Raw genomic sequence first — 26,163 nt, forward strand, 5'->3', positions numbered from 1 at the left:
GGCAGCCAACTTGGAATGGTTAAAAAAAGAAAATGAATAGCATAGTGGGCAGCGGTCAAGGTACAAGAATGCTGGAGGGCAAGAAACTGTTAAATGAGAAGTCGTAGTGGAGGCTTATAAAGTGAGAAGAGTTCACAAACAGATCCCCTACAGGCCCACAGGGTAAGGGCAATAACATTTTAAATTGGTGCTCTCGCAGCGATTCTGTATGTGAACTACTAAAAAGAGGTTATTTGGAGTAACGTATGAAAAGTCAGTTTTTGTACAACAAAATCTAGGAGTCTGGAGGTTTTACGCTACTTCCTACAAAAGGACATCATAATCAGTCAATCCTAAAAGAGTTGGGAATACCCTTTTTCCATGTCATACAATTTGCTACTACCATCATGTATTTGTAAAAAGAAAAGCTGGTGAAGCGGGCTTTGGACAGGATGGATCTTTTTCTTAAATGGAATCACAGGAATCTGTATTCCTCCTTGAAATTGGGGAGGGAAAGTATGCATGCTGCAGCTCGAATGCACAAATCTAGTTCCACTAAAACAGCTGCAGGAAGATCCATTTGTTTGCTTTCTCTAGGTGAAGAATTTGCCAGAACTACCTCCTTCCACCTTTCTTTCATACTACAGTTTTTGTGAATGAATTTGCCTTTGATGCATGACCAACTTCACCACTTGCTTTTTGCAGTAAGATGTTAACTTTATGTTTTAGACACCTCTAGTAGAAAGGAGAAGATATTTCCGGTAGAATGGCAGAAGGGAGAATGTTAACGGATGTTAACTTTCTAAGCATAGCCATACTAAATCAGCAATCAGCGATCATCTGCCTATAGTCATTTTGGGTCAAAATCATCAGAGTAATTTTGCATCGTTAATTTGAAACATGAGATGTGTCGCTAGCCCACCTGGAGTGATGGACAGAGAAGAGGAAAACAGAGGTTATTGTTATCTAGTGGCAAATGGGTTTCTTCCTGCAATCAATGGCAGTTCCTTCTTCTTTAGAAATGTTTCAGCTTCTCTGGCTGGTATTGCTGCTAATGAAAGGGACAAGCTCTCTAGTGGCGATAACTCATTTCTTAGCTGTTGTCGTGAGACTTTAGACATCCTTATTTATTTTCTAGTCCCACAGCCTTTAATGTCCATGTGAGCATGATGGGCATCTGGTAAAATCAATGAATGGAATACAAGGTATTCCCAAAGAGAAGAATTGCCTCCCTTTGCTAGATGTCCACTTTAAGGCTGGTCATAAATGGCCATGAAGACCTACTGGGAGATGCAGGCACTAACAGTGTACAGCTAAGTAAAGGAGTTAGGTACTGCAATGATAACCTGTCTTGACACCAGAAGTCCTTTATTTGATTTGAAAACCTTTTATCAGCCAAGGCTGCTTTGTTGCTGTCATCAATGCCCAATATTTTTTCGCCACCATTGAGATCGACATTGTGCTTTCTTTGCCAGTTGGTGCAAAGCGCAAAAAGGTTAATGAGTATCTTTCCCTAAATACAGACACTAGAACAAGTCATGGTGGCATCTACTCTCAAGAACAGAAGATCATGTTAGTATGCTACATTTTTTTCACCATGTGTGGTGTCACTGCTGTGGTGAATGTTCTAAGTCAACAAAGGTCTCCACATCTGGTTTGATAGAGCTAGTGGAAGTAGGGGCCTTCATAGTAACTGGTGCTTACAAGATTACAATATGACCAAAATGTTTGTAGGGAACCGCCACAGGGATGTTTTCCCCTTGCTAGGACTACTTGAAATGTAGTCATGTCCTCTACTGTAGATACCGGTAAAGCGGACATTAAAGTAGGAGGTGTCGACAGTTATGGATAAATATCAGGGATGTTTCTACATTCAGAGTGAACGATGTAAGTGAAGTATGTGCTCACTTCAATGAGTGCATGAATGTCTCACTGTGCATGCTCATCAAGAGGTGAGAGCTCAACTTGGTGTTTTATTATGAATTGAGGTAAAGTCATACTTAGGGGTTTTCGTCATTGTAGTGTAAAGTCACTTGCCATGAATGAGCTTTGTCACTCTGCCCAAGTAATTTCCTTCCAAGGCCTGTTACTCCCTCGAAACCAGAGCAGTCTGCTATTTAAGGGTCCTCCTGGTCACTGTCTGACAAATTTCACATACTATTCACCAAAAGGGTTGACTTTTTTAAACTTGTTGTTATCTAGGCACATTACTAACTCACAATCTTCTCCAACCACAATCTATCAGAGTTAATCAAAGAGAATATACGGATTGGGTGAAATTGTCAAGAATTCCTGTCATGCGAGGGGAGGAAAACGGTACCAGCGAAAACGGACTACATCTCCCAGGATGCTTAGCGGTTGAGAGGTTATGTAAACAGGAGAGCTGTTACATAACTCAAGGAAAACACGCCCTTATGTAAACAGGAGAGCTGTTACATAACTCAAGGAAAACACGCCCTTATGTAAACAGGAGGGCTGTTACATAACTCAAGGAAAACACGCCCTTATGTAAACAGGAGAGCTGTTACATAACTCAAGGAAAACACGCCCTATAAAGGGAGGAACCGGGAGGTACAACGCTGTCGGATATTGTGTTTACACCAACGTACCTGCTTAGTGAAGAGCAGTGTTCCGGAGTGGTGCTCCAGTAAGGCAAGAACGGAGGTAGGTCGAGTCGTTACTCCGTGGGCCGTGTCTTGCCCCATCGTCACCTGTGAAGGACCCGGAAGCTCTACCGGATAACCATTGAGCTTCGCTTTTTGACTCGGCTGAGTCAAAGCGCAGTGGCGCTTTTGCTGGTTGGAGTCGTAACTCCCAGCCCGACCAGAGATACAGGGACTGCCAGCTGTAACGCACACCAGGAGGTGTTTGCCGCGTTACAGACTCTGAAGTCCACAGGATCGATCGAGCGGCTGCTCTCGGTTCAGTCTTCTTTGCTTGTGATTGGGGTATCGGTGACGCATCACCAGGAGGTGACTCCGCGTCCCGGTGCAGTCTGAGGAAGAGGTTGAGCGGCTGCTCCCTTCAGGTAGAGACCCCGGCTGGGTGTTTCCCTGACTCCTCGATTCTCCCCAACACTCTTCGTGCCCCTCACAGCCTACCGATTGGCATTGTCGGCCATTTCATTTCTGCCCTCTGTTGGCATACGCCGGGATCGGCGTATATGCAGAGGACGGTTAGGACCATCCGTGCTGTGGGCTGGTAACGTACTTAGCCTGGAGGATTCCAGTGACTATAACCTTTGTTTATTCCTTGTATTATTTTTGCCTTCATTAAAATAACTAAACCTTCACAAGTGGTTGCGTTCTCATTATCGTGTCTGTTAAATGATCCGGAGACGTTCAGGGCGTTACAAAATATCCGACCTTAATAACACTAACTGTCTCCCGGTCGATAACAGACATGGCAACACTTGATGATGTGCTGGCTGCTTTAGCGACCGTGCAAATTGAATTGGCTGCCTCCAGGCAAGAAACAGCCGATGTAAAAGCCAGACTGGATGCTATCCAATTGGACCCGCTCACGCCCAGCACCTCCCTCACGAACCAGACCCCTGCGGTAGTAGTGGAAATGCCGGTAGCCGTCCCCTTGGCAACACCAGAGAGGTACAGTGGGGATCCTAACACAGTGCAGGTATTCCTCACACAAGTGGCGCTACATTTATCGTGCAAACCAAGGGCGTTCCCCACGAGTCTGGCTCGTGTGGCTTTCCTTATATCCTATTTGGCTGGAAACGCGGCACAATGGGCCGTACCTCTGGTGAGCAGGGACGACCCCATCTTATGTGATTGGGGTGCTTTTCGCGAGGAATTCCTGAAAGTCTTCGACAGAAGGGCTGACTCGTACACGGCGGACCGTGAAATGCTTGAGTTGAGACAGGGATCCAACGACCTGGTGCAGTATCTCAACGCGTTCCGAAGGCTGGTTGCGGAAACCAAGTGGCCTGTTGCTAAACAGACGGCGCTCTTCCATCACGGGCTGTGCGATGAGCTCAAGGACGCCGTGGCTCATATTGACCCACAACCCAAGACATGTGAGGGCCTTATCAACCTGGTATTACGGCTGGAACATAGGCTAAGTGAAAGAAAGGGGGATCATGGGAGAAAAGGAAACTCCCTTCCATCCTATGTGACAGTGGGAAGTCCTGAAACTTCCACCGCATCCAAGGGAGAACCCATGGACATCGGCGCAATACGAGCGAGCCTCACAGCCACGGAGAAAGAGTCACGCCGTAAACAAGGATTGTGCCTATATTGTGGCAAAAAAGGCCACTACGTACGGGAATGCCCTGCCAAACCGAAGACGTCACGTTATCGGGCCAACCGGTCGGTAACAGCCGTGGTGGACGTACCGGCGGAAAACTAGAAGACTCCCAGACCAAAGAAGGGGCATCTCGGAGTCACTCATCCATCCCTTCACTTTCCAACTCGGTCACTAAGGGACAACGACACCTGTTTCTCACTGTGCACGTGGGAGTGCATGACCAGTGGATACCCGTTGTGGCCATGGTGGATTCAGGGGCCACTGGCATGTTTATGGACCACAACGAGGCATGCAGGCTAGGGCTAGTGCTTCTTCCCAAAGCTGTACCCGAAGACGTCTATGCTGTAGACGGAAGGCGATTGGTGACGGGGCCCATCGGGCAGCACACGGGGGTCCTTCCGATGAGATGTGGGAGGAACCATTTGGAACAAATCGATTTTAACATCATCCGAGCGCCCCAATATGGCGTCATATTGGGATTGCCGTGGCTACAGAAACACAACCCCTCTGTGGATTGGCCAACACATCGCATCGAACTGACGTCACCGTATTGCATCCTGCATTGTGGAATAAGAACGGAATCCCTTGACGCAGATGAGAGCGGGAGTCAGACGGTGAATACAGCGGCAGAAAAAGATGTGGCTCTCCCCCAGGCTTATCACAGTTTTGAGGATGTATTTGATGAGGTGAAGGCGGAAGTGCTACCACCACATAGACAGTTTGACTGCCATTTCGACCTGGTGCCAGGGGCCAGCGTTCCCAGCGGCAGGCTGTATGCCCTGACGGAGCCTGAAAACGTGCATCTCCGGGGGTACCTGGATAAACTCCTCAAGCTAGGATTCATCCGCCCGTCCAAGTCTCCGGCCGCCTCGCCACTCTTCTTCATCCCGAAGGCTAATGGGGAGCTGAGAGCCTGTGTGGACTTTAGGGCATTGAATGCGATAACCGTAAAGAATCGGTACCCCTTGCCTCTCATCAGTGTACTTCTGGAACAGGTCAAGAAAGCTCGTATCTACACCAAGTTGGATTTGAAAGGGGCATACCATCTGGTGCGCATGAGGGACGGAGACGAGTGGAAGACCGCCTTTAAGACCAGGTTCGGCCTTTTTGAGTACCTCGTCATGCCGTTCGGTCTGTGCAACGCCCCGGCAGCCTTTCAGTACTTTTTGAATGAGGTATTCAGAGAGGAGTTGGATATCTACGTGGTCGTATATATCGACGACATCCTCATCTATTCGTCCAGTGTGGAGGAGCACGTACACCACGTCAAAGCTGTGCTCCAAAAGCTGAGGGAAAACATGCTGTTTTGTAAACTCAGCAAGTGTGACTTCCACGTCACATCCGTGGAATTCCTCGGAGTGATGCTGAGTCCAGAGGGACAGGAGATGGCAGAACGAAAGATCAAGGCGGTGAAAGAATGGCCGGTGCCCCAAAGCGTGAAGGACGTCCAAAGTTTCATTGGCTTCGCCAACTTTTACAGGCGGTTTATAGATGGATTTTCAGGATTGGTGGCCCCAATCACACAGCTACTGAGGAAGTCCAAGGAGTTTGTCTGGTCCCCTGAAGCGAACAAAGCCTTTGAGGCCCTGAAAAGCGCCTTTGGTAAGGCGCCAGTGTTGGCTCACCCCGATCCGGATCTCCCCTACGTGGTGGAAGCGGACGCATCGGATGTGGCGCTGGGGGCTATCTTGTCCCAACGCAACCACGACACAGGGGTGCTTCATCCCGTTGCGTACATGTCCCGCAAACTCAACGACGCCGAACGCAACTACCATATTGCGGAGAAGGAGCTTCTCGCAATCAAGGACGCCTTCACCGAATGGAGGCATTGGTTGATGGGGGCGAGACATGTGGTATCGGTGTACACGGACCATCGGAACCTACAGTTCATGACGGCCACAAGACACCTTTCTCCCAGACAGCTGCGGTGGATGATCTTCTTTGCGGGGTTCAACTTCCGCATCACATATCGGCCGGGGACGGAAAACCGGAAGGCGGACGCCCTGTCCCGTCAATCTGCAGTTAAGGAACCATTGCCTGCGACCGAGCATTCCATCATTTCCCCGAGGATGGTATTGGGGGTTATCCAACCGGATACTTTCCTGAGGGGAATAAAGAGAGGGATCAGGTCATTCGCATGGCGGAGGTGGCTCCTCAGTCACAGAGAATGGCAGCTGAAGGACGGGATACCCCTGAAGGGCAGGTGCCTATTGATACCCACGCCTAGGCTAAGGAAACAAGCATTCATCTGGTGCCATGACTCTCCATGCGCAGGTCATTTGGGCTTTGAAAAAACGGTGGCTAGCATGGGACGGCATTTCTGGTGGCCAACCATGAGAGTGGATGTCAGGAGGTGGGGACAGGAGTGTCCTACGTGTGCTACCATGAAGGCCGACCATGGCCGAACCCAAGGGCTCTTACATCCACTTCCGACCCCGGATAGACCATGGGATAGCATATCACTGGACTTCGTGGTGGGCCTACCGGTAGACCAGGGGATGACGGCAATACTGGTGGTGGTGGATTACTTGACGAAAATGGGGCACTTCATCCCCTGCAAGAGAGTCCCTACGGCCGGGGAATTGGCGTCACTACTCCTAAAGAATGTGGTACGACTGCACGGATTACCTGGGGTGATCGTGTCGGACCGGGGGTCGCAGTTTACTGCGCAATTCTGGAAGACTTGGTGCACTGCGCTGCATGTTAAGACCGCCCTGTCCACCAGCTACCACCCTCAAACGGACGGCCAAACCGAGCGCCTGAACCAAACGCTCAAACAGTATCTGCGATGTTTTGTGGACCAGGGCAGGGAAGAATGGGTCGACTTGCTATGGGTTGCAGAGATAGCCTATAACAACGCCACTCACAGCTCCACACAGTCATCTCCGTTCTATAGCAACTATGGCCAACATCCCAGGTTCTTGCCATTTCTACATCCGTTCAGAGAGGACAGGATTCCCGCCACAGCGGACAGGGTGGCACACATAAAAGACACGTTGATGCGCTCAAGGGCTGTCCTAATAGAGGCCAAGAGAAGATACAAGGCTGCGGCAGACAGGAAGAGAAGGCCCGGGCCACTGTACCGCACTGGAGACTACGTCTGGATATCCACAAGAAACATGAGGTTTCGAAAGAACAGTGTGTTCCATCCCAAGTACATGGGCCCCTATCGAATTACCAAGTGTATGGGTCCCGTGAACGTGAAGGTGTGCTTGCCCCAGTCATTGTGGATACACCCTGTCTTTCATGTCTCATTGCTCAAACCAGCACCCTCCAAGCCGTCTGGGACACCTAGGCCGGTATGCGTGGAGTCGAAGGTGGAGTATGAAGTGTCGGGCATACGGGCATCCAAATGGCGCAGGGGGAAGCTGTGGTACCTGGTTGCGTGGAAAGGCTATGGCCCGGAGGAGCAGTCATGGGAACCGGCTGAAGGGGTTCATGCTCCGCGCTTGGTCTCCTTGTTCCATCGGCGTTTTCCTGCCAGCGCTGGACCCGTGGGGAGCCGCTGAGAGGGAGGATGTACTGTCAAGAATTCCTGTCATGCGAGGGGAGGAAAACGGTACCAGCGAAAACGGACTACATCTCCCAGGATGCTTAGCGGTTGAGAGGTTATGTAAACAGGAGAGCTGTTACATAACTCAAGGAAAACACGCCCTTATGTAAACAGGAGAGCTGTTACATAACTCAAGGAAAACACGCCTTTATGTAAACAGGAGAGCTGTTACATAACTCAAGGAAAACACGCCCTTATGTAAACAGGAGAGCTGTTACATAACTCAAGGAAAACACGCCCTATAAAGGGAGGAACCGGGAGGTACAACGCTGTCGGATATTGTGTTTACACCGACGTACCTGCTTAGTGAAGAGCAGTGTTCCGGAGTGGTGCTCCAGTAAGGCAAGAACGGAGGTAGGTCGAGTCGTTACTCCCTGGGCCGTGTCTTGCCCCATCGTCACCTGTGAAGGACCCGGAAGCTCTACCGGATAACCATTGAGCTTCGCTTTTTGACTCGGCTGAGTCAAAGCGCAGTGGCGCTTTTGCTGGTTGGAGTCGTAACTCCCAGCCCGACCAGAGATACAGGGACTGCCAGCTGTAACGCACACCAGGAGGTGTTTGCCGCGTTACAGACTCTGAAGTCCACAGGATCGATCGAGCGGCTGCTCTCGGTTCAGTCTTCTTTGATTGGGGTATCGGTGACGCATCACCAGGAGGTGACTCCGCGTCCCGGTGCAGTCTGAGGAAGAGGTTGAGCGGCTGCTCCCTTCAGGTAGAGACCCCGGCTGGGTGTTTCCCTGACTCCTCGATTCTCCCCAACACTCTTCGTGCCCCTCACAGCCTACCGATTGGCATTGTCGGCCATTTCATTTCTGCCCTCTGTTGGCATACGCCGGGATTGGCGTATATGCAGAGGACGGTTAGGACCATCCGTGCTGTGGGCTGGTAACGTACTTAGCCTGGAGGATTCCAGTGACTATAACCTTTGTTTATTCCTTGTATTATTTTTGCCTTCATTAAAATAACTAAACCTTCACAAGTGGTTGCGTTCTCATTATCGTGTCTGTTAAACGATCCTGAGACGTTCAGGGCGTTACAGAAATCGCCTTAATATAAAAATATTTCATTCTTTATTTGTTTTTAATTGATTCAAGAATGCGTAGGATATTCCTATAATCTTGAACATTTACAACTGTTTTATATATTGCACCTCTAGCAAAATATATTTTACAATAAACTTTTAAAAAAAACACCGAACACAAGCACTCATACCAGGATAATCGAATCATAACAAGGTGCAAACAGAGAATGGTGTAACCTTCTGATTAAATCATCTATTACGGTCAATTTCCAACTAGCTCCTCTTTTTCTCAGCCATTTCCCCATGTATTGTCAGACCACTTGTGGGGTTTTAAAGGCTTGATTTGAGAATGAGAGGGTTTGAATCTACCATATTTGAAATGACTATATATTTTTCCTAATTAACCAAAGTATTTTTGGATTATTTTGTTGGTTATAGGTAGGAAGATTATTCCTTTTTCTAAAAAAGAAAAACAAAAAAACGTATCCTCACCTCAAGAAGCAAGGCAAACAGCTAACCACCTTTCTACTCCTTTCTGATAAAAGCCCAATTTTAAACTGAAAGACCACATGCCCGATCATACCCATTACTCCTAGTTGCTTGCCATTTTCACAATAATATGAGCATTTTACATCCTATTGCAATCAAATTTCAAAGCTGAACTTAAAACAGTTAGCTATGCATGCATATGAAGAAGTACTGGACAACCTGCGAGGATCTCATGAACAGCTCTTGAATGTCCAGTTCATCCAATAAAAGGGTTCGTCCAATACGGTGCACCGCCATGCTCACGTGGGATTTGCTGTATGGTATCTTCAGAAGCTTCTTAATGTTCTTAAGGGAAAAAAATATTATGGACTTATTAGACAATTCAGTTCTTGCAAAGAGCATATCAGTATCCAACTAGACACAGACGTCATGATAAAGAGTGGTATAGGCTTTCACTATGAATAGAAAGCAATATTTATCAAACAATTTACACAGATATATCGACATTCTACAAGAAATCAATATAAATTTGATCACGTTTGACAGAGCACTTAATGATGAAAAAGTAAAAGAGCATAAACAATTTGAAAATGTGCCATTTACTCAAAAAAATAATCTAAGCAAGCAAAAGGGTAGCAGACAGTTTGTAGTTCTTAATATTGGGGATGATATCATGGCCATGAGAATTGCCAGCGACATCTGTCCTGCCATGTCTTTCCTTTCAAGCATGAAATTGCAATTTAAGGTCCTTGTATGCATCTAATAGAGCAACAAAACCTTGAAGAGGAACTCAATTTGGTCTTAATTTAACTATAAAGCCAGTTTTTTACTTTGGTGTGTCCAAATATTAAGTTTATTTTGTAGTCTCGAACATAAATATTCGTTTTCCATTCATCTTTCATTTGCAAGCCTTTCTGGATTACATTCCTCACAATGGGGTGAGGACATAGATGGCAAGTATGCAGAGTCCTCCACTGCACCAACCTTCCCCATGAAAACTTTGGACCGCTCGACCCAGGCTACCACTGAGCGCCAGGTGCTGAAAGGGTAATACTTGGCTGAGTTGCACAGGACACATAGTAGGTCAGTCCCTGGGACAGTAGGAGTAAAAGGCCACAACCCCCAAGCTTTGGCCCCAAAACACTTGATTGCAGCGTGACCTGCACACAAAGCGGCAACCATGCTTTCTAGCATAATGGCATCTCTCTGACTCCTCTGAAGACTTTTACAACCTCACTCAAACATGGAGTGGTAGTAGGGGTTGCCTTACCACATACTTACTGTATTAAGAGATTTGCCAAGGTAGAGCTTCTTTGTAGACTATGCAACAAGATAATCTCCCACCTCACCCTTTCCTAGTGAACATTAGGAGAAAGGACACCCCAGGGTACAGTCACTGCTCTAGCTTTGCTGCAGCTACTCTAGTTATGTATTTCCAGACCTCTATATTAATTAAGCTTCTCTTCTCATATTGGCTTACAGTGGAATCATAATTGCTACTGTAATGAAGTGGCTCAACTTTTGGAAGCCACAGCAGTCGTACGCATTATTGTACTTTCTTCCATGTGGGAACAGGATGCATCCACAAAAACTGGTTTGAAAAACCATAGCAAAAAAACAAAAAACAAACACACAACCATGATCTTCCCTGGAAAAAAATAACCGCTTCTCTTTGATACATCGCTATATATTCTTTATAAGGTTCAAACAGCCGCGCACAGAAACTCTCAACTTCATGCTGACTGGATCGGTTTGGAAACCAAAGCAGAAATCCATTAGGTGGCAGCCATCTTGCTGTCATTGCCATATTCATTAGGACATAATAAACGATGGTAAAATTAGACCACTGCTACACACAGTTCGATTCTCTGTAGTACTTCTGGTACCCCAAACAAGATAAGTGACATATTAAGTTAAGTTACTTACAAAACACTAGCAGTAAAAAGACAATAAAAATTTAAGTTGTATTTTTTTATTAAGTTACCTTGTAATTACTCTGCAAATGACTTACAAAAGTTGAATGGTTTCATTTTACAAATACGTACCTCAGAATCAGAAACAACATCGACATCATTTCCAACAGAGTCAATGAAATCATACGCCATTCCAAAGCTGAAAGAGATGAATGTACATTGTAAAGTTACAGCTAGAGAATAGAATGTGCATTGACCAAAACTCTTTAAACCGTAAGTTGGAACATACAGAATTTCAATAAAATAAGCACATTCCAGATGGATACATCGAAAGCAAAAGTACATATATCAGTGTATAGTGTACACCCTGATACAGTGAATATCCCAGACATCATACTTTACATTGCATGGGAAGGAGGGATATGTTAATTCAGACATTCACATCTCTTCTTAAAAGGATGTTAAACAGCACAGCCGCACAGAGTGCAGGAACGAATCTTTGCATCGCTATATTAAAAAGGCTAGTGTTCCAACTATGCTCAGAGAGGGCACAGGTAACCCCCAGTAAAACAAGCAATGGCAAAGCCAATAGATTTCACCTATGCAAGATCTATTGTCTTTGTCAATGTTATTTTCTTTTAAATGTCGCACAGAAGAACAAACGGTTGTGCTACATAGCTTAAAGTAAAAAATAGAAAAGAAGCAACTTTACATGGCCAGAACGCGTATGGTACTACTTTTTTTACTTTAACCTATACATGTAAAAACAAGTTAAAAAATGTATTTTCCCTAAATTTTATATGTAGTTTATATTCTTGAACAAATGTCCTTTGCAGTTACCAGTGTGTCAAAGTGTAGCTAGCTGGAACACTGAACATGGAGAGACTTTGGCGTTACGGCTGACTTTGGAGTTGGGGAACCAGTTTCGAGTCTCAGCGCCGGCCAACATCCTGTGATTCTGGGCAAATCACTTAATCTCCCTACGCCTGTAAGATTTTATGTGTCCTTGTGTAATATAACTGGTGCTGGTTTCCTGTCCAGGGAGGACCTGGCTTTCCAGTTTGGGCTGGACTGTTCCCATGAGGCAGAAGGTCAAGACTGATTTGCATATGGGTGGGTCTAAACTAGGGTGGCATGGTGATCAAAAGAATGATGGATTTAACCCAGATCTTTTGACTGGGGTGAATATTTGATTTGCTCTGCATTCCGTCCATCATCTGTGTGTCTTTTGCTTTCTCGCCCTAATTGCGCCGGGAATGCCAGACGTGAGTCCCGGGCTCACTGTGCCACAGGATTCAAGCTAGCCTGGCTGATGAAGGGTGATGCCCCGAAACCAGTCCCAGGATGCTTGTTTCCTGTCTAGGGAGGACCTGGCTTGGCAGTTCGGGCTGGACTGTTCCCATGAGGCACAGGGTCAAGACTGATTTGCATATGGCCGTCTCTAAACTGGGGTTGCATGGTGAGCAAAAGAATGATGGATTTAACCCAGATCTTTTGACTGGGGGTGAATGTTTGATGTGCTCTGCATTCCATCCATCATCTGTGTGTCTTTGGCTTTCTCGCCCTAAGTGCACCACCTAAATGGCAGCTATCTGGTCGGGAAAGAGAGGGTCCAATGGACCCCCCCACCCCAGACATCCCCTTGCAGGTGGATGCAGTCACTCACTGCCCCCACCTACGAGGGGATCTCAAATCACTCTTTAAAGTGCAGGCGGGTTGCCCCCTGCACAGACAAACACGGAGCAGCTTTTAAACTGTTGCTCCATATTTCTCTCAAATGAACTGCCTCCCTGCGCTGCCCCTTAGGGCAGAGCATTCTAAATGATAAGAAATTTTTCCTGCTTGCACTCGGCGCACCTACATCGTGGCCGAAACAGGAAAAGTGCATCCAATCCATAATCGGGCCCCTGGTGGCTATAGCCCGCTGCCAACAGAAAAATGCTGCAACTCCAACACAAATGGCCCTTCTGGGTCCTAGAAATCCACCTTTGTTGTTTTCCTTCATGGTGGAAGCTGCCCAGAGGACCCCCCCCCCCCAGCTGCAGAGCTTACAAATCCTTTACCATGCTCAGAGAGCATGAATTAGCCCAAGCAATAGCCAGTGCCCCAGGATAATTGCCACTGTAGGAGGAGTCGAATGTGTGTGGTGCCCCCAAACTTTTCTAGTTTTATAACCCCCATGGAGATTACAGCGGACATGGCTCAGAAGCATAGTGCTCCAGCTGAACTAAACATCCATTTCTCCAGGGATTGGACAGCATCCCTGGGGAGTTGTAGAGCATAACCAAGCTCTTCCTTGAAAAACTCACAGGGATGGCCAGAGCCCCAGGAGTGATGTCAGGTACCTCTTCTCTCCCTTTTGTCTGGGGGTTGGGGGGAGTGGGAGTGCAGAGCAACCCCCATGGTACCCACTGGTGGAAACCACAGGCGGCAGACAGCTCCCTTGTCGCACAGGACGAACTGTATCAGGCATGGGGAGCTGACTGGATTGTAAGTGCTGTTGGGCTCTTGCATGTCCCACAACATACCTTGTGTGGAAACTGACGACGCAAAATTTTATTTGCAAAGAAAAATGCTTTTTTTATTAATAATGTCCAAGGTCTATGTTTATATGGCACATATACTAATCATGAAGATTTTTTGTAGGCAATCATACTTAACGATAAACCTGTAAGTGAAGTAAATAAGTGCAGATGTAAGTTAGACTAAATGTCGATACCATGGTAACTGAAAATAATGCATTAACTTTAAACGCCTGTTTTCATGTTGAATCATGTTTGCACAACATGTTTTTCTGCATTTTCTGTAGATGTAATCTTCCAGGAGCCTTTCACTAGTTCGGGACTAGGAACTTGCTTTGTATTAGACAACTGAGATTCTCACGGGGGTGATAGGAGGCAACAGGCAGAATGCATCATGAGAAGAACAGTCTGGACCACAGAATGCAAACTATAACTTTTAAAGGTCTAATATCTAAAGTCTGTTGTACCAGTCTGAGAAAATGGGGGGTTTGCCTATTCCCAGGAGTTTGCTGAAATTCTATTAGAGAATGTAGAAGAAGAAAGAAAATAATGTTGTAACATAGAATATTGTGTGTTTATATTAGTGCATGTTCCTAGAGTGGAAGCCGGATTCCTTCCCTGACACTCTGATTTGAGACTCATCCATGACTTTTGGATAATTGTCTTCATAGGAGGTTGCTATACTCTTTTCATTTGATTGTCTGCTGATTTTGCGCAGAGAATATTTTCAAGCTTATTATGCAAAGGCTTTATGCCGATGTATTGATTCTCTAATCAGAACTCCTTATTGTGTTTCTGAACGGACACCTTTTCTCTCATTATTCCAATTTGACTTAGATTAAAGAATTACCTTTATGAAACACGCTTGTTGCATTACTACAATATTAACTGTTATTATAACTAATATCATATTCTATTGTATAATCAATTATCGATTAATGGATTATATTAACTTTTAATGCTGACATCTAAACACTAATATTTAATTAACAATAAATACCTAAAAGAATTGTAAATAAAACCCTTTAACTCACCGTAATTATCTTTATTGACTGTACTAGAAGTCTTTAATAATTAGATCCAATGTAAACATGTAGATGATCGCTCCTTAATTCTCTTGCCGATCAACAAAGGTCCATACAACCAGTGCCAGGGGTTATTTAATGATTACACCAGAAGACAGATACTGAAAACCTCACTCCCTCAGTACCCCAGTTGAGAATTGGACATCCAAAGGAAAAAGAAAAGATCTCTGAACTGATGGGTGCTCAAAAACACAAAATAGGTTTTCCCATAGCGGCTGAAGAGAGATTTCCTTGGGAAAGGTGTGCCCTATAAGGCCACATCTTAAAATCTGCATGTATGTCTGCGGTGCTCCTTGATAGCAAGGGCACCGCAGAAACTTTACTTGTGTGATTGGGGTACTGACCAGGAGCAGCTGTGGTTTCCCCATTAGGTCAAGGAGCATCACCATTGCCTTTTCTAAAAGCACCCCAACATAGGTCTCCTAGGCGAAAGGAGAGGTTAATCATGCAGAATCTCTTAATCATTTTTCAAGCATTCCTAGAGCTCAAACTTTAGTCTTAGGGCTCCACGATGCATGACCCATGCTCCTAGGTCTAGGGGTTGCTTTACAATTAGAGATAAAAGTAGAAGAAACACTTATACCCTGCACAATATTGAACGTTGACATGGTTATTAACAATAACAGTATTAACAGTGACTTGTCGTCTTATTGGTCAATATTTATGAAATGTGGTACCATACCGAAATGTTTTCATACATACTGTAGGGTGTTTTGATCTCACAATTCAGCTTTTTACTATTGTGTAAACACCTAGACAAAGCCTGTAGGCTTGAACTTTATTGACTGTATCCACTATGTCGTATTAGGCACTGCGGGTGGTTTTGGGGTTCAGGGCTTGCTAGTGCACAGACCATTAGAGGTGCCTCCAGCACAGGAGAGTACAAGGTACATTTATGAGGAAGCTCTCTTCTGTGGACATCTCTTTCATAGGCATCTTGACCTGTTTTTTTTTGTTTTATATATCTGCGATTTTGGGTGCAGTATTTATGTTTATGTTTATGTTTGGGGGGGATTTTATATAGCGCTCTATCGCTCCGAGGAGCATCTTGGCGCTAGGTTCAATTTGTGTGGTTCGAAGGCAGAAGGGAGATGTAATAGACCCTAAAGTAGATATTAGACCAGGGTTTTGCAGGTGGAGGCAGTTAGGTTATAAATCCAGGTTTTAATGGCTTTCCTGAATTTGCTCTCACAGGAGATTTCACGAATTTGAGGTGGAAGTGTGTTCCAGGCTCTAGAGCCTTTGACCGCCAGGGACTTTCCCCCTCTAGTGGCCAATCGAAACTTTGGAATGGTCATTAGGTTGGCCGTAGCAGATCTTAGATGACGTCCGGGGTGGTAGCGATTAAATTTGTTAGTCAGGTAGGTAGGGCCTCTTTTATGGAATGCTCTGAAAGAGATGATCAGTAGTTTGAATAGGATTCTCTTTTGGATAGGGAGCCAGTGGAGGGTGTCAAGTGCTGCGGATGCTGAGGATTTTCTTGGCATTTTTAGCACCAGCCTTGCTGCAGTATTTTGCACCATCTGCAGTTTATGTAGGAGGGCCTTGTTGGCACCCACATACAGTCCGTTACAATAGTCCAACCTAGATGTAATCAATGCCACCGCTACCGTTTTCCTTGCTGGTAGGGGGAGGAAGTCAAAGAATTTCCGAAGGCTTTTGATGATATTGAAACAGGAGCCAGCCACTTCACTGGTCTGTTGCTTGAAGGATAGTGCCTCGTCAATTTTAATTCCTAAATTTCGGGCACTCTTTATGGTACTCGGCGGGGCTTCAGCATTAGGTGGCCAGCAGGTTTGGGGAGAAAACAGATTATTTTTCCCAAAGGGTAAAATTTCCGTCTTTGCAGTGTTGCATCTCAGGTGGTTTGTGTTCATCCACTCGAAAGTGGCCTTCAGACAATCTCTGAGGGAACGTTCAGCAATTGCCGCGTCCTCATCTAGGATTACAACTAGTTGAGTATCATCGGCGTAGGCTATTGAGCTGATAGCAAAAGAGGAGATAAGTTTCATTAGGGGGACCATATATAGGTTAAACAATATGGGGCTTAAGCTAGAGCCCTGAGGTACCCCAGATTGAACTTCTCTTGCCTCAGAGTAATGTGGACCTAGGAGAATAGTCTGTTTTCTTTGTCTGAGGAAGCTGGTAAACCATTTCAACACGGTGCCCCCTATGCCTGCACTACTCAGGCGATGAAGTAGAATATCATGGGACACCGTGTCGAACGCCGCAGAGAGATCCAATAGGATCAGGACGGCTCTTTTGCCCTGATCCAAAGCGGCCCTGATAGTTTCCGTTGAGAAAATAAGGGCAGATTCAGTTGAGTGGTGAGAGCGAAAACCTGCTTGATTGGGATGTAGCAAATTGTTGTTCTCGAGATATGCTGTGAGTTGTTTGTTTACACATGTCTCTGTGAGTTTGCATAGTGCTGGAAGAAGTGATATGGGTCGGAGGTTTGACAGTGTCGTAGGGTCCTGAATAGTTTTTTTCTGAAGGGGTTTGACTACCGCGACCTTCCAGCATGCGGGGATATCTCCTGTTTGTAGGGAGGAGTTCAGGATTGAGTTTATAATTGGGTTGACCTCATCTTTTATAGCCTTGAGCAGTAAGGGTGGGCAGGGGTCAAGAGGGGAGCCTGAGTTCAATTTAGAGATAGCTTGAGCAGACTCGGTAGAATTAATCAAAGTAAAATGATCCCATGTGGTAGTACAAGGTGAGTCTATTTGGATGGTAGGGTCAGCTGTATTTAATGCTAGTTGACTGATCTGTGGAAACTCTTTTGTAAAGTTTGTAATTTTCTGTTCGAAATATTCCGCTATTTTGTCGCAGAGGGCTTGGGATGGTGGAATTTCCTGTGATAGTATTTTGGGTTTTCTGAAGCCATTGACTATTTGGAATATTTCTTTTTGATTGTTGTTGGTTGATTCTATCAAGTTGGTGTAATAGTTAGTTTTCGCCAACTTGATGGAGGTATGGTAATTCCTCCTAACATTCTTATAGATTTCCCTATCTTCCTTTTTATAATGGCGACGCCATTTTCTTTCCAGGAGTTTCACTTCTCTTAGCGTGGCTTTTAGGGATTTAGTGTACCAGGGAGCGGATTTTTTCCTTTGTATTTTGTTAGATTTGGCTCCTCCTGTTGTCAGTTTTTCCCCAATGGATTTCACCCAGTTGTTATAGTTTGCGTAATCAGTGCACACATTTCCCACTGGTGTTGGTTTTGCTGTCTGTACCCAGTTCATTAATTCCGGGTGCTCGATGATTTTTTTCCAGCAGGGGGTGGGATTTGTGGTGGTGGAAATTGACTTAGTTTCTTTATTGTTGTCTATTTTTAGATTAAAACTCATAAGTTTATGGTCTGACCATGTTTGGGTCAGAGGAGGATCAACAGTTAGTGTATTGATATTCGAGCATATGCAATCTAATATATGCCCGGCATTATGAGTAGGCTCCTGAGTTAGAATCGTCAAGCCTAGTATGGTCAATATGTCTTTAAAGTAAACCGTGTTGGGGTCATTGGGGTTATCCAAATGTATATTTATATCTCCTAGTAGAGTGAAATTGGCCGAGCGTAGAATTAGGTTAGCGAGAGCTTCCCCAAAGCTGTCCAAGAAGCGGGTAGCTTGTCCGGGGGGTCGATATGTTAATAGACCAGAAAAAGTGAAAGAGTCATGGGCTTGCAGACTGAAACTGAGGCATTCAGCTTCTTTTATTTCAGATATTTCCACAGTGGTGCATTTAAAGGAGTCACGATAAATTATGGCTAATCCTCCTCCACGTTGATGAGGTCGGTCCAATCTCTGAATTAGAAAGCCCGAGGGGAGGGCATTAACTATATCGGGATTGGTCCAGTCTTTGAGCCACGTCTCAGTTACCATTAGGCAGTCGAGATCCATTTCAGTAATGAGGTCATATATATGTTGAGCGTTCTTGCACATGGAGCGTGCATTTATAAGTGCTCCCTTAAGGGTCCTCCCAGTATTTTTAAGGCGTTGTGTCGTGGAGGGTAATATGTGTTGCTTGCATTGTGGGCAAGAAAAGGGTTCAGTCCATTTTTCTACCACGATGGTTTGGGGACAGTTCAAAGAGTGGGTGTTCAATGATAATAAGTAATCTTTAGTGGGTGACATGGGGGTAAATGGGACGTAATTTATGGCCCTAGGCCCGGACTTAGCGCGGACGGGCGCAGACGGGCAGGACTTTGGCTTGACTTCGGCGCCGCTGTTCGCGTCCGCTGCGCGGAGGTGTGCCTATCTCCTTTTGTAGTCTCGGCGCTGGGGACTAGAGCGCTGGGACTGGCTACTTACTCCAATATGGCCGCCACTGATCTAGTATAGCGTCAGGGTCTATGGCAATGTATCCGAGGGTCAGGGGAGTGAAGGGATGCTAGGTTCGCTATTAAAATACGGCGCTAAACAGAAATAACGGGAACTTTCGGATTTGTATTAAAAAGAGAATGCTGCGAGTGGCCTAACACCCGGCTTTCCGCCTCAGGTGTAAACACAAAGAACACAAGTCTCGCGAGTGCTCGCGATGCCTCCTTTTGTAGTCTCGGCGCTGGGGACTAGAGCGCTGGGACTGGCTACTTACTCCAATATGGCCGCCACTGATCTAGTATAGCGTCAGGGTCTATGGCAATGTATCCGAGGGTCAGGGGAGTGCAGGGATGCTAGGTTCGCTATTAAAATACGGCGCTAAACAGAAATAACGGGAACTTTCGGATTTGTATTAAAAAGAGAATGCTGCGAGTGGCCTAACACCCGGCTTTCCGCCTCAGGTGTAAACACAAAGAACACAAGTCTCGCGAGTGCTCGCGATGCCTCCTTTTGTAGTCTCGGCGCTGGGGACTAGAGCGCTGGGACTGGCTACTTACTCCAATATGGCCGCCACTGATCTAGTATAGCGTCAGGGTCTATGGCAATGTATCCGAGGGTCAGGGGAGTGCAGGGATGCTAGGTTCGCTATTAAAATACGGCGCTAAACAGAAATAACGGGAACTTTCGGATTTGTATTAAAAAGAGAATGCTGCGAGTGGCCTAACACCCGGCTTTCCGCCTCAGGTGTAAACACAAAGAACACAAGTCTCGCGAGTGCTCGCGATGCCTCCTTTTGTAGTCTCGGCGCTGGGGACTAGAGCGCTGGGACTGGCTACTTACTCCAATATGGCCGCCACTGATCTAGTATAGCGTCAGGGTCTATGGCAATGGATTAATAATAGTAAGTACTTTTTATTCTTATATGAAAAAACACCAACAAAAGCAATTTATTTAAAGTTGTGCTGCTGAGAGCTGTGACTTTAGCCCCTCTACCAACTAAACCTAGGACTGCAACCCTGAGAGTCAAGTGCTAAAAAAGGGTTGCCTGGTTCTGAGTGAAGGGCTCCACAGTACAGCATCCCAGGGCAAAGGCCAACTTTTGTCGGATTTGAAGACCAGTACATCCTGGCGGCCTGGGTCCGTCCAATCCGGATTCATGACAATCAGGAATTACAAATGATCAAGTAAATATGGCTAAAAGGAATACCAATATAATAAGGAATTACGAGACTGAAGAGAAGCCACTCTCATGATGCATAACATTGAGAACTCTAAATGCAGAAGATTTAATGGCACATCTCTTACATTTCCATGAAGGGAGCACATGTGCATCAGAGTGAAGCAAATAAAACTATTTTTGACCATTGTGCTTAACAGAGACTTGATTGTGCGGACCACCAATATCTCTCCCAACAATTTTCTCTAATATATGCCTGACAAGAACTAAATCTTTACGAGCAATTAGTGGGCCTATGATACGCAGGTCAATAAGGGAAAGGTAGACATTAAGACTTTCTTTTCGTTGATCAACAGCTTTCACTGCTGTTATTTTGAGAAGACTAGTGTTAAAAATTCAACAAAAACGCAAGAACCTAGAAGACCCTTGACCGATTTCACAGCAAAGGATACAGAACATGCCAGTGCTCCCTGAACAGTGGTACATAGAAGTACGCATCCGAGAGATCTAGTACAGAGCATCAATAGCTCATGCACATAAAAAAAGTTATTAAAAAAAGACCTTATTCTGGCCCAGATATCTCCTGCATGACTGAGGTAGAAATATCACAGTGACATACAATGATCACCAATAGAACCAGGGATTACTATGAACGCCTGCAGGTGACAGACTAGGAACAAAAGAGTTGTTATATGCAACCTAAGCAATTTAAGCCATTTCCTCAGAGTAGTTGTACCTTTTCGCTAGCTGACATGAACATTAATATTGCTTGACAAAATTCATATCACACACTCTTCCCTGCAAATAGCCAATTTACTACAATCCTCTTCAATCACAGGAGTTAGTGTTGCAATGATAAATACCGGGTCCCCCATGTGGGTCTACCATCCACAGATTCACCAACCTCTAAAGGACAGAAGACACGTAACTGAACATAGCATATAACATCATAGTTTCCATCAGTCTTTGTCACCCGCTACTAACCTAGCCATAATCATGATGCCACAAGACATTACTGATAACTTTAAAAAATGTTGTTTGCAACACTCTTTCATATAAGTGTTTGCTACTATTTATTACCTTGAAAACGGTTTGGTTTTACTGCAGCCTTGTATGTTTGGTCCGAGATTTGCACTTTCACGTAACCAGTTGGCTGGCGGCAACTTTAAATCAGTCTTTTCTTGAAGACGAGCAAATGCTGTGGCAGGCGGTGCAGAGGAGTACTTCACCACTGCAGTACTCTTCACTTCATTGCCTCCAAGAAACAACATGGATTCCTGTTATGTAGAGAACGAAAGAAAAGTTCTTTTTAAGTACATAAACATTCACTGTGCATAAAAATGAACAATTTTAATTAAAACTAATACGTTCTGCTATAGTGCATTGTTCACTAAGTCAGTATATTGCTTTTGTGTGAATATTTTAACAATCTATCTTTAGAGGAATCTGAAAGAACAGTTCCAGTGGTGGATAGAGATGTAAGCCTGTAGACTGGAAAGAAAGGACACAGTCCTCCAGCTGAAAAGTCAAACCCTTAGATCATGTTAGTTAGCGTTGCAGACAAAATTTGATGGTCTACAGCCCAAAAAAAGTCTAATAGATCCAGCATCTAGACAAAGGTGTAAATTACATCTAGGATTGCTGCCTCAGTTATCCTGTGAGGCCTGAAAGTAGACTGCTAGTCATCTCGTCACTCACCTAAAGGACACTTCTCTACATTAAGTTCATTATGGTTATGGATATTCTTGTTTTCACTATTTTGGTGGAGAATAGCATTTGAGAAATGAGACAAATTGAGTAGACCGTGGTTTTTATGGAAGACCTCTCAATGTCAATTGGTAAAAGAAGTCAAAGAAGGAGTTGTTTAGACTGATTATAGATGCTAATAGATAAAAGCCTTTCAAAACAATATGGGTGGGGTCTGTTATTCTTAAGAAAAGTTAAATATAATTTGGGTTCTGTAGCACTTCTATTGCGGTGTAAACAAAAAAGGGACAGTGAGGTTTCTTATGGATGCAACCCAAGGACTTAGAGGCAGGACTAAACTGTTGCTGCTCCATCCCTCGTCCTCCAGCAGAGAAGCATATAAACCCCCTATCAGTGGATATAATGCACAGTCTGCAGATAGGTGGAAGTGGGAATTGCCTGAGACCGGAAATGGTAGAGTTGTGGCACCAGGAAAGGGGCAGTAATTCTACACTGCAGAGCGCACTTGGCAGCCTAGAAGAGGAGGGAGAATGAGGAGCCAGACAGGCCAGAGTTGTGGAACCATGAGGTTCAAGTACACGCCAAACACAATACAGGGTGTGCACGCATCCAGGGGCCACAACTTACACCCCAGGTAGAGATCGAAATCACGACAACATGAAAAGGATCCCAGAGAGCAGGCCCAGCAGCCCAGAGCAGGAAGGCTGAGTCTCCAGGCGGATAAGCACTACACGCATCAGAGAAGCTGGAAGTAAATTGTTGGTATTTATTGTATTAAAAATTACAAAAAGTTCTGTACAGAATTAATTTGAATTAATTATGTAAAAAATAAAGGTACATTTTTAAATTAAAAAGGGTTATTAAACTATTTTATCATAACATAATATTTTTATTTATATATTTTTTAATTAATTCATATGCATTTTTAAAAAGGCCAAAATAAATGTATTTAGATATACCTTATTTGTTAAGAAGTTCTATTTTAAGTCCCCATGTGGCTGTAGAATATTTAGACTTGTGAATTTGCCCCCCCCACCCCACCCTTTTTCAGGGGATGGAGACATGCAAGTCTACACTTTGTAGTACATTTAAATTCGGAAATGGTGAACAACCCAATGTTGTAAATGTATTACACAGTGTAAAATTACATTTATCCTCGGAAATGGTGAACAACCAAAAGCTGTAAATTTACTACAAAGTATAAGATAAAATTTACACATGTAGATGTACTCGCGTATAAATTTACCCTTGTGAACTGGCCACATAATAGTCAACATAAATTTCAGAGTGAGAGTTACACATTAATCAATATTTATGCCCCTAACTCACATCAAAAATATTTCTTGTCAGGAGCCATGCAGGACAAGCAAATGGTAACCTCATTTTAGGAGGAAGCATAAATATTGTGTGAGTCCATGCATTAGACAGGTAAGTGCACACACTACAGCTACGTCTAAGCACCTGAAGAAGTTGATTTCTGATCAAGGGCAAATTGATTCTTAATGTTATCTACACCCAAGCAAAAGAGATTACACTTTCTACTCATCGGTCCACAGGACATAGAGTCAAACTGACTATAACTTTATCTCGAAGAAGCTTCAGGGTAGGCAGTAGGGGCACAGATGTCAGAAGGGATAATTTCAGATCATTCTGCGACAAAAACAGACCAAACCAGGGTCAATTGGAGTCCCCTAGCATGTGCTCCCATTGATCTTGGTTTGACCCGTTCCTGTCGCGGGCACTAGGCCCAACCACACAAGTGGTGCAGCGTTTTTATCAACACTGGGTGGTAGATTTTTGTGGATCCCTGCAGATTCCAGAGATTTTTATCACAGAAATCTAAGGAAAATGAGTGATTTCAGGCAAGGTTTGAAGTGTGCAGGGCATTGTGGGTAAGAGAACCTTATGAGATTCATGCAAAGTAACCCACCTTGGAATCCCCTGGTTGACTACTTTTTAAAAATGTCTGTGGTTCATAGGTTTGCATGAGTGGCACCATCGCATGGCTCCAAATAACACAACTATCCCTATTGTGTATCTATAAAAGTAGAGCTTATGGGATTTTTGTGTCGTGGCCTCTTATCTCACCCACATAAGAGGGGGGATATGTGGGAACTCAGGGTAGTAGGACATTTGTGGCTCCCTGTAGATTCCAAAAGTTTCAGTCGCAGAAATGTGAGGAAAATGTGCGTTTTTTTTTTAACCAAAGTTGGACGTTTGCAAGGGCTTCTGAGTAAAATTACCAAGTGAGATCCACACAAGTCACCCCACCCTGGATTCCTTCAGGTGTCTGTTTTTCAAAAATGTTCAGGTTTGCTAGGTTTTCCTAGGTGCCGGATGAACTATGGCCCAAAACTCACAGCTACCCACAATGGAAAAAAGGGTCGGTTTTCAGTGAAAAAATGTGCTGTGTCCATGTTGCGTCTTGGGCCATTTCCTTTTGCGGCCACTAGGCCTATCCACACCAAGTGAGGTAACACTTTTATCATAAGACGTGGGAGGATAGAACAGTAGAATATTTATTATTACCAATTGGATTTTGCTGCATTTGTACCTTCCAAATGCAAGACAGTGTGTAATAAAAAAGATATTTTGAAAAATACCCTCTAAATCATATACTAGAGTGGGTACCACAAATTACGAGATGTACAAATAACCACTGCTCTTAAACTCCATATCTTGTGGCCATTTCAGAAATACATAGGTTTCCTTGATACCCATTTTCACTCTACATATGTCACCATATTAATTAGTCTATACTAGGTACACAAAGAAAAACATTGTACAGTGCAGCTCAGTTGTTGGCTTTGGGTATCTTGTGTCCTTGGATAGCCTACAAACCCTATATATCCCCTCAACCAGAAGAGTCTAGACGACACAATGGTACATTGCTTTTGTAAATCACCCATTGTGACAAAAGTTACAGACGAAAATGTTGTCACAAATGGCCTCTTTTTTCCTACTAATTTTCAATATTTCTTTATTTAACCACTTATGGGCTCATTACGATGGGAGGAAGGCTCCGACCGCCATCGAAGCGGACTTGAGAACGGCCGACAAGGAGTCAAACATCCACGCACTGGGTGCCAGGCACCATGTGGTGTCTGGCACACAGTGGATGAATGTTTAGGGGGCACAACATGTGCACCCCTGGCCACTTAGCAGCTGCCCACGGTGGACAGGGGCCTTGCTTGGGGCCCCCAAAGTCCCTTTCCGACAGCCTTTTCATGGCGGTGGGACCACCATGGAAAGGCTGTGGGAAATGGACAATGTGATCCTGAGCAGGCACCACCTCTATTCTAGATCCAGATTCAGACTGCCACCCTGCCGGGATCAATAGGCCCCTGGCGGAGGTAGCAGTCCGTCCCCCGAGATTGAAAGGTCTGACTGCCTGCTCCTAATGCGGTGGTCAGCTCGAAGGCCTGTCTGTCGGTGGGACTGTCAGAGATGGCCTGTCGGTAGGGGTCCCCACCAGACATCTAAATAACCTCCCTTAGTTCCTTTAGGAAAACCTTGAAGGATCTACATGTCCCCTTGCTAAATTCTGAATTTTGTCTACTTTTCAGATATATTTTGCTTTCCTGGATCACCCAATGGGTTTCTCACTGGTTTCCACCTGGAAGTAGCTGGAAGTACCTCTATGAAAAATGATAAAACTGGGGTAAATAAACAATGGTAAATGCATTAGGTTTCGTCTATGGGATTAATAAGTTAAGAGGTGTGGGAGCAGTATACGAATACCGGAAGAATGATGCGAGTGCCTTTTTGTGGGTTAGAAGGAACGTTCGAACAATAGAAACAGGATCCAACAAATGAGTCGAAAATATGCATAGTTATAGGTAGATGTGTTCCGTATAAGGCTCAATAAGAATTTCACAAGAGAGGTCGCAGTTGTGAACTGACAGGGTGAACACTGTACGAGTGGTCATATGCAGTGCAAATGAAGTAGCTGAAATACAAAATTGGCAGCGTATATACCATAGATATACCTGTGAAGTTAAAGCAGGTTGAAGTCAGGTCGAGTCACTGCGGTCGGCAAACACCCGGGAAGGATTGAACAGCTGCTAAGACGTAGTCAACTGTATACTTGCTGGTCCATTCCCACCATAAAATAACTAGCATGAAACCAACATAGTAT

At 44.8% G+C, this 26,163-nt stretch overlaps 2 protein-coding genes across 7 annotated transcripts in view; one reads left to right on the forward strand and one right to left on the reverse strand.

Moving 5' to 3' along the window:
* The window catches only part of EDRF1 (erythroid differentiation regulatory factor 1), a 412,080-nt gene that overhangs the window by 335,812 nt on the left and 50,105 nt on the right, over positions 1-26,163 (reverse strand). For both annotated transcript variants that reach the window (XM_085606261.1, XM_085606259.1), the window contains exons 2-4: positions 21,399-21,595; positions 11,351-11,417; positions 9,525-9,650 (exon numbers count right to left, since the gene is read on the reverse strand). In XM_085606261.1, the coding sequence (XP_085462387.1) occupies positions 9,525-9,650; positions 11,351-11,417; positions 21,399-21,595 (390 nt within the window). The remainder of the gene's footprint in view (positions 1-9,524; positions 9,651-11,350; positions 11,418-21,398; positions 21,596-26,163) is intronic.
* LOC146867551 (MLV-related proviral Env polyprotein-like) overlaps positions 1-26,163 on the forward strand; it is a 169,926-nt gene that overhangs the window by 21,006 nt on the left and 122,757 nt on the right. The gene's annotated exons all lie outside the window — the stretch shown is intronic.

This window comes from Triturus cristatus, chromosome 1_2 (assembly GCF_964204655.1).
Source record: "Triturus cristatus chromosome 1_2, aTriCri1.1, whole genome shotgun sequence".
In the NCBI taxonomy this organism is placed as follows: Eukaryota; Metazoa; Chordata; class Amphibia; order Caudata; family Salamandridae; genus Triturus; species Triturus cristatus.